General features: G+C 46.6%; 1 protein-coding gene across 2 annotated transcripts in view; it reads left to right on the top strand.

Moving 5' to 3' along the window:
- Positions 1-1,558: 1,558 nt before the first annotated feature.
- The window catches only part of ano8b (anoctamin 8b), a 39,892-nt gene continuing 31,943 nt past the window's right edge, over positions 1,559-9,507 (top strand). For both annotated transcript variants that reach the window (XM_080886744.1, XM_080886743.1), the window contains exon 1: positions 1,559-1,956. In XM_080886744.1, coding sequence (XP_080742870.1) covers positions 1,779-1,956 — 178 coding nt within the window. In that variant the 5' untranslated portion in view covers positions 1,559-1,778. The remainder of the gene's footprint in view (positions 1,957-9,507) is intronic.

The raw sequence follows: 9,507 nt of genomic DNA, 5'->3' as shown, positions 1-9,507 counted from the left end.
AGACTGGGGGAAACACCTCTGGCACATTATGCAGAATGCACATGTTAACCAGGAAACAAATCAGCAGTCAAGTTTTGCTTTTTTCAGCACAAGGTGGAAAGTATTCCTTAGTGTGTGAGAATCAACAGCAGTGCAAACAGGGTTATTCTTACAGCACTACTATTTTTAATTTATTTCAAATGATAAGTTTTACAGTATTTGTTTAGATTGTGTTCTGTCTATTAAAACTAACAGTGCTTTGATCTGTGGTTCTTCATAGACTACATAAATGCGTGCATGTAACAGAATATAAACAGAGACTGTGTGCATCAGTGTGTGTGCGCGTGCGTGCCCCACTGCAGCGTCTTGCAGCTGTCATCCCAGAGAGTGGTGAGTAAGCAGAATTTGTGCTCACAGATGAGATGCTTCTGAGCCATACGAGGGGGCGGGCTGCCAGCCTGCCTCTGTAGCCGCACAGTGAACCACGGCCTCCAGGAGGGACGACGAAGATGATAGATTGTGTACACGGTGAAGAGGCATGGCCCAAGGCCTGGGAGCAATCTTTAACCTGGGATCTAAATAATTTATAGACTGCTCAGTGTGTGCACAGAGCATGACAGCTGCCACCTCACAGCTGCTGAATACAGTCCAAACAGAGACAGTTACCTCTCAGCCCCGATTATGATTCCAGGTTATGAAATGATCTTTGTCTACAACGATAGCTGTGTTCACCTTCCTTGCACACACAAGCACTCCTAACATATGCTTTAGCAACTCCCCCACAGGTTGAAAAGGGGCAGACACAGTAATTTAAGACAAAGCACATATTTTACCTGCAGAGGATCATCTGACTCGCTCTGCTGTAACAACATTTATTTTGAGGGCCGTGTGTCTCTTTAGGGTGGAGGACTGCTCTTTGCTCTCTTTTCAAGACAGTGTGACCATGTAAACTGGCCTTAGCGATACAGTGATGGAATGACCAAGCTTATTAAGCAGCAAAGCAAACATTACACAGCCCCACGCCGTGTTTACTGTAGAGTGTTTGACTGAGAAGCGATATTACCGGTAGCCACACCCAAGTGTCACTAAAAATTTAATCCATGAAGATATTTTTTGCACAGCTTCTTCAGTTTTCCCATCATAGTCAAAGAAGAGTGATAGTCTATGAAAGGATTATCAAAGGCGTGCACATTAAAAGCACCAGATCATCTGATTGGGCATCTTGCCTGTGAAGTAATGTCATCACTGTGAAAACCATGCATTTTGAATGAGTTTTCCTTTAATGTAGCCATTTGGATTCTATTTTTGGCCTCGATCTGCAGCCTGCGAGGTGATAAAAATACACTTCTCTCAGAGATGGAGGAACCGCTATTACATGCATGCATAAAATGATCCTAACAGACAGATTCTTTTAATTCCTACAGCGTGCGTAGTGCGGGTTTGTTACATTTAACATTTTTGGTAATGTAATCTGAGACAACAATCAGTCAGCGACCGTGAAGGTGCATGTGTGTCACACAGCCCCCTCCATCCACCCCTCCCTCCCTCTCTTTGTCCCTCCTCCTGTAGTGGTTGGAGGAGCGCTCTCCATCTAACCGCGCATCCTGCTCCAGAGTACCACCAGGATGATCCGCCGCTGCGCCAACGCCAACAACCTTCACTTCACTTTCATTCTCATTTAACCCCCACTCTGACCCCCACGCTACACCCATGCTTTGCCTTCCTCTTGAGATGCGACACCGCTGCACGATTTCCCGGAGAATACCTTTATCCTCAGTCGCTCCTCGCTGATAGAGAGCATGCCCGACACGGGGACGGCAGCGGCGGGCGCTGCTGCAGCCGGGGCGGCCGCCGGTAGCGCGACCACCTCCGGGGACGGCCCCGAGAGTTCCCGGCACCGACACCGAGCGCCGCAAGGAGACGCAGAGAGGCCGGATCCAGGCTCGGCTCCGCCACAGACCTCCTCCGGCGTGCTGGGTGAGTGAGAGGAGGCGGAGGGGAAGGACAGGTGAAGGCGACGCTGTTGGAAAACGAGACAAGAGGCGCACTGCCGTCGCGCACCTCGCGGTGGCACGGTTCTTTTGTCTCCACGAGGGCGTCCCAAAATCAACACCTGGTCAGGCAGCAGGCCTGTAAACGATGGCTCTGACTGGCATTTCGTGCTGTTTCCAAAATTCACTGCTGTGATAATAGGTGTTCAGGAAAAATGGCCACTTTGGCACATCCGAGTTATGACCTTCTGGTCGGTTATTGTCTGTTTAGCCCATTAGCCTGCCTCCTGTTATGAGCCCATTTGTTCCCTCTGGGCAGCTGTTGTTGTCCATACTATCCTCACACGCAGCTCACGGGCCTTGATTGGCTGATAGTTAGCCTATTTTTATTGAAGGGGGTTCTCTCTTGTCAGTCATCTCCTCTGGTTTAAGGTTGTTTACCTTCGAGATCACTTTCCTCGGGATTTCCGAACTATTGCAGGTGGACTGCACTATTGCACACCGCGTCGTGCACCTCAGTGTCAGTTTCCATGCTATTGGACAGACTCGAGGACAGGTGCATGTTTAATCTGCTTTGAGCTCGCAGTGTTTGCCTTTTCTCGGTTCACACCTCCTCACATTTCATTGTATTTTGGTCTCCGGTGCTGTTCTTGTATTGGAGGCTGCAAGAAAAAAGTACATCATAAAATCGACTTTTCCCTCCTTCTTCTTTACAAAGGATAATCAGAACCAGCCTGCTTCATGTTAATACTCCGTGCCTCTGACAGTGGATTTGAACAGCCCATATCTTAGTTGTCTCTTTGCAAGATTTACAAGTGAGGCTATTTTTGGATCAGACCACAATATTAGCTGGGACAGGGAGCCTCAGCTGCCAAGGCAGGATTGTTTTCCTGCATGCGGGGTGCAGAGACAGCCTGTGCCTCCTGAGTGCTGCTGCAGAGTGATGCAGTGGAGCAGTGGGCTGTCAGCAGATGAGACCTTCTTTCCACTCTTGGTCGAGGTAACCTGAGCAGGCAGCTGCCGAATGGAAGAGCAGCCTGTCATCCAGTTGAGAGGGTGGCACCCAGTGGTCCTTGAATGGGTTACAGGCTGTTGGAGGGCCAGTGAAATGGAGATGAGTTCAACTTTACGGTGGCTCGACTAGCTAGAGGCAGCGCCGGGGCAAAGAGAAGAAACCAGGGCTTTAAGGCTGGCTAGACACACATGTGTAGGACAAATCTAAATAGTGTCAAGTATGCAGAGCTGTGCAGAAAGCATTGAATGCTTGATCAGACATCTAACACTGTGTTTTTAATCGTCAGATCAGAGGAATCCCAGTTTTATTCAGATGTTGGCTTTGTTTGACTCGATATGTTTATTAAGTTTAATGAAAGAAGAGATGAGTTTATAGAAAGTCCCCGTGCTTCCCACAGTGCAGGGACAGTAACTTAACAGCAGACATAATAGCCCAATGCTTCCAAAGGTTTCTGTGACATGAACTAGGCTGTGAGATGTTTATTGTTCCCATCTGTGCTCGAGAATATTATGTGTAGAAATAAACATCAACATGCGTGGCAGGTGGTGTGGTGGTTAGCACTGTTGCCTCACAGTAAGGAGGTGCTGGGTTTGAATCCAGGTTTGTCCTGTTTTGTTTGCACATTCTGTCAGCGTGGGTTCAGCCTGGTGAATCTCAGGACGCGAGCGAGCGATTGGTGACCTGTCCAGCGAGCTCGCATTGCCTGAATTAAATAAGCATAAGATCATAAATGGATGGTTAAACTTCAAAACCATCTACAGTGTGGGAATCTACATGAAAACAGATGCTTTTGTGTAATAGTTTCGCCCAGCATTACAGAAACACGCATGTAGAGATGCAAATAGTGGGAAAGGATTTTCAGCACATCTGGCTCTACTATTACACCTGCAGTCGTTCAGTGAATCAAGACTGTTTCACCGATAGCAGCGATGATGAAATGATGCAGTGACGTTTCCATGAAGCAGTTCTTAAAGGGGTAGTTCACCACGAAATCCAGGGTTTTTCCTCTGAGCTGTGCTGCTGTTTATCGACACTGTTTCTGCTGTGAGCTCCCAGTGTTGGAGTTATCAGAGATGTCTGCTTTCCCTTAAACATGATGGAGCTATCTTCGAGAATGTGAACTGTACCGCTGTGCAGAAGCAAGGGTGCTTTCAACTGTGAGGAGGGGCTCGCGCTCATGGCAGTGTGACACGATGTAAACATTAATGCTGCTGCCCTAAGCTGAGCTTAAATTTCAGCTTGCTGCCAGCTTCCATCAGCTGTTAGGTGAGAGAAACTCGTTCCTACGTGAAGGTTTGTGTATTTTCTTTGAGTAACTGGTTCAGGATTTCTGAAAAGAGACACTGCTGCAGAGTTTTATGTATTTTTCTGCAGATTTGCAATTTTGTTCTCCTATTTTTATATAAAAGCTGAAATAACTATAAGATTTTGGAGTGACCTGCCCCATTTACTTATAATAAATACTTGTTAATTATATACACAAAGGGAAAAGCCTTGAGGCCAATAGCTCAGGGGTGTCCAACTGTCCTGCAGGTTTTACATGTGTCCTTGATCCATCACAGCTGATTTAAATGACCTCCTCAACATGTCTTGAAGTTCTCCAGAGGCCTGGTAATGAACTAATCATGTGATTCAGGTGTGCTGACCCAGGGTGAGATCTAAACCCTGCAGGACACCGGCCCTCGAGGCCTGGAGTTCGACACCCCTGCAGTAGCCACTGTGTTTTTAGGGAACCAGCTACATTTTTTGTCCTAACGTTCTCCTTTAGTTTGGTGCATAAACAACATGCATGCTTACGAAACTCATAATCACTCACATCTGTCACAAACTACGAAATCAAAACAACAACCCGCTGTCAGTAGTTACTGCAGCAGTAACTCCTTCCTGTGTCTGTTCTCCTGCATGGGTTACGAAAAAGAGGCTCTGGGACTTCAGTGGGATTACTACGATATCACATAACGCCCTCGCACGTGTCAGTGTCAGTCAGCGAGCAAAGCACAAGGGCAGGGTGACTTCTTCGTGCAGCCGGGGTCTTGGTTGTGCTCTGGAACCGAAAGGCTCGGATGCTCGATTGTCTCCGTGCCTCCACCGTATTTTGCTAATCTCTCCCACTGCAGCAGACTGGAATGACTTTGATCCTCGCAGCCATCCTCCTTTGTAGCCTCAAAACTCAAAAGCCCGCGTCTCAAGGATTAATTAGACACCCAACGTTAACGCCTCAGCAATTAGTTTGTGTTCCCTCTGAGGCCAGTGTTGATAAGATTTGTCATGGAAATTAGGCCATGCAATTTGTGGTTTAGGATTAAGGACACGTATGTGCTGAGGTTATTCCTGCACTGATAACGGTTCACTTTTTTCACGGTGCTGTTAAAAGCTTCTTTTGACCCAAAACACCAGTTAGTGGATTGTAGATGTGGATGTTCTTCATAAGTTAGCCCAAAACTTGGGAATAAAAATAAATGTAACTTTGTGATCACAGGAAAACCTGTGTGATCCTTTCTCTGATGTAAAATCTAAATAAATTTGACAATAAGTTCACAGGTGATAGTCCGAAACCATCCTTGGACCACTGCTTCTTTCTGCAACTCATTTCTATCCCTGTAAACTTGTCTGACCTCGTCCTCATGAGAACAACATTAAGCAGTCACCCGTGCACTCTTTGCCAGAGCGCCGCTCTCTCTGTATCTCCGGCTCTCTCGCCTCTTCAGCGAGTTGAATGCCTCAGCTTTGCCTCAGACAGATTTAGTCAGGTTGAGTGTCACACAGGCTGCTTTAAATACAGCAGCGTGAGGGGAAAGCATCCCACTGAACTTCCTAAAAGAAGAGCTGCTTTTCACAGCAGCGGCAGACGAGCCTCTGCTTTTGTGCCCTCCCACGGCTTCGTAATGAAAGGGCTGATGAATGTCGTGCAGTATGATATAATGACACATGTGTTGTGCCTAATGACTCTGAACTTAATGTCTCTCTTGCATCTGCCTCCTCGCCTGTGTCCCCCGATATTCATCGCACGCTCCGCAGAGATGTATTTCCTGTTCCTCCCTCTCTCCTCGCCTTCTGGTGTAAGCGCTGAGCTGCACATTAGCTGCATTAGCAGTCAAGGAAAAATGCCTCTGTGTGGGGTGACCTTGCTGCTGTAGCTTTATCAGCCTTTCCCCGACACGTCACACGCACAGCTGACTGATCGCTTTGGCGACTATAAAATGAAACGGCCCGCTCTTTAGACGAGCAGCTTGCCTTCAAATTGTGAAGTCAAGCTGCCGACCAGATGATATTAAACACTGCAGTTAATGCTGCAATGATTTTCTGTCGATGGTGACAGCGGTGGTGTGTTTGTGGGGACAGTGGATCTTTGTGTGTGCCAGAAAAATGTCAGACTACAAAGCATCCCTGTGAGTTCCAACAAAGGGAGCTTCCCCAGATTGTTAAAGGAGCTGAGCTGAGCACAGGTCTTAAATTTGGCATCAGGAGATGAACCGAGTTATCCATGCTGACTGTTCACTGAACAGATCTGTTTTCTCAATTTATTCTGATCATGCAAACCTGCGGTGTCCAACTCCAGGCCTCGAGGGCCGGTGTCCTGCAGGTTTTAGGGTCAACGCACCTGAATCAGATGATTAGTTCATCACCAGGCCTCTGGAGAACTTCAGGACACTTTGAGGAGGTCATTTAGGTAAAGATCAAGGACACGTCTAAACCCTGCAGCACACCGGCCCTCGAGGCCTGAAGTTGGACACCCCTGATGTAAACAATATACAGAAAGTCATTTAGCAAAAAAACTATACAAGATAAAGCAAAATACCCTCTAACTATCCTCAGTTTACATATCCAAAAGCATTGGGAAGAAGTGCACACTTATTTAATTCCATCCTCGTCCATAATCTGTCAGCAATAGACATATTTCTAATAACACTGACTATTAAACTGCTTAAAATACAAATTATTATCATATTATTTAATTTTAACAACTCATAACTCCACACATTAAAGCCAATGACCTCCAGTTGTGGAGCATTCACTGTAAAATCTGAATAAGAACGAAGCAGCAACTTACTGAACCGAGACATTTACTTTTCCTCTTCTGTGGATTTCCTCTTTTTGAAGTGCTTTATGTTTGGACATTGTTTTAACTCCACACTCAAACTGTTCCACACACAGAAACACAAAAACGTTCCCTGATAGCCGCACGTTCACAGCTAAAGTCGGAAAAACGACTTAAAAGCACCTTAAATGATAAGTTGCTATAACTCTTTAGTGCACTGGCCTGATGACGCAGCCGCCTTTGCTCTGATTCTGCACTGCATGAAAGGAACAGCATCATTATTGGACCTTCGTGACAGGATGAGTTTATGATGGACCTGAGAAAACAGATTGTTTCTGTTTCTTTTTTCTAACGCAGGCTTTCGGAGGTGTCCTTTAAATATGTGTGCTGGTTTTACTGGCCCAGCCCCCTGTAGGTCATACTGGGACCAGCCCATGAGCTAAAGTCAGTAATATGAACTGAAACATGAACTAAAGAAAATCTAAAACAAACTGAGAGCGATCTGCTGTGATGAATGTGGTCAGTGTAGCCCCGCCCTTGGTCAGTGTAGCCCGCCCTTGGTCAGTGTGGCCCCGCCCTTGGTCAGTGTGACCCCGCCCTTGGTCAGTGTAGCCCCGCCCTTGGTCAGTGTGGCCCCGCCCCCACCTTCTTGTTACCTGCTTGTTGGTTGCTTTTTCTAAACTGCAGAGATGCTCCAGAACACACAAACTTGTGTTATCAGGCTTCCTGCTGCGTAGGTGTTTGTGTGTATCCAGCAACATTAGATGATATGTTTTAGGAAGTTACAGATAATTTCCCAGAGCTGCGATAAACCGTCTGTCTTGCCAGCAGTGATTCACTTGCCCTACATTCTCAAGTTTTTAATGGCTTAATCATATCCTCCATAATGCCTCTTTGCTTCTAGCCAATCGACTTCGAAAAACTCCATTCATGGCCTCTGGAAGTTTACGCTCCTCCATTTATAGCCATGAAGATTATCGTTCCTGCACGCAGAAAACGATAATGCACACTCCAGAGCTTAATGCGCGTGAGGCGCGCAGAGCTGCTGGTGTTGCCCGTCCGCCTGTTTGTGTGGAAGCAGTGACACAATGCAGAAACCTTATCAGCGGGTTTAGGCTCCACTCTGTGATCAAAGCACGGTCCTGTGCAGGCTGATAGCTCGTTCCTGAAAGGAAAAAACAGAAATACGAGGACTGAGAGGAGTTGGGTCAGCGCACCCTTTATCCTGTGTGACTGCACTGACTAGGCCTGGATTTGATTCCCTTCTTTTTTCATCAGTTGCTAAGCAAAGCCAGGAGAAATCCAGTGACCATGGTGAAGAATGCTGTTTCCTGTCGCAGTCGTAGGAAACCGCTCTACATTAGCTGCTCCGCAGTGTCCACAAAGACCAAAGGTTCGTCAGAGCGTCGTGTACGACTCACCAGGGAGGGATGCTCTTTCTCCTGAAGCTCATAACCGGACATATCCGTGTCAGTGTTAGCACGGAGACAGTTTTAAAGCACAGTAACGTTGGTTCTTGTCCTATTTATCACTCACGGTTCTCAGTAAATACCCTCCTGTGACTCGTTTTGTTTCAGCCACTAAGTTAGATTTTTTTGTGGGTAGCGAGGTGCAATCAGTCCTCGCGCTCGTGTCCTTCACCCCTCTGAAGCAGCCTGAATGCAGACAGCGTCTGTCTGACGCACTGTCAGAAATGTTACAGCTCCCTGTGATTGCTTGTCTGGTTTTTCTTCGAGGTGCTTGTCACCCTGGTTGTCTGACGCGGCTCCGTGTGCATGTATATGATTTGGTTTCGTGTAAGGGAGACACGGAGCTAGTTTAGTGCAAATGAGGATCAGAATCAGGGTTTGTTGTTCCAAACTGAAGCAGCTGCATGTGTGAGTGTAAAAAACAATGTTTTTTTGCTTTGATATGAGCACAAAGCTCAGAGCTGTAGATGACAGATTACAGCGTCGCTCTGGGCTTTTCTTTGAATGTCCTCTTAAAATGCTCCACTTTTGTTCTTGGCAGAGAACTGCTGCTCATTGGATAGTTCGTCTTTCTCCTCCATTGTGGCGGAGTCACCAGGTTGGACTTCGGCAGGCCGTCTTGGTCATGTTTACATCCCTGAATGTCCCAAATTCCTGCAACGTGACTCGCTCATTAGATATTTGATGATATGAGCCTTTGAACAGATGTACCTAACAAACTGGCTGGTGATTCCAACCAGCAATGAAACCATTATATGTCTTTTAAGCCTCCATACGCTCACAGCTGTATTCTTCAACAGGATGGAAATATTCTTTATTTATGTGTTACTGTTTGTTTCCTGCGATACAAGTTGATATATTTGAAGTCTTTAAAGGTTTCTGACCTCCACCCGTGTTTGAAACGATGTTCTGTGAGATGTGATGAAGCTCGGCCGTGTAGCGTGAGTCTGTACAGCCTGATGGGCTTGTGGGGTTGAAGAGTGTGTAACGAGGTCATTTTCATTCCTCGTTCTT

Source organism: Rhamphochromis sp. 'chilingali', assembly GCF_963969265.1.
Source record: "Rhamphochromis sp. 'chilingali' genome assembly, chromosome: 7".
In the NCBI taxonomy this organism is placed as follows: Eukaryota; Metazoa; Chordata; class Actinopteri; order Cichliformes; family Cichlidae; genus Rhamphochromis; species Rhamphochromis sp. 'chilingali'.
The sequence above is the reverse complement of the archived record's forward strand: the minus strand, read 5'-3'. Positions and strand labels throughout refer to the sequence as shown.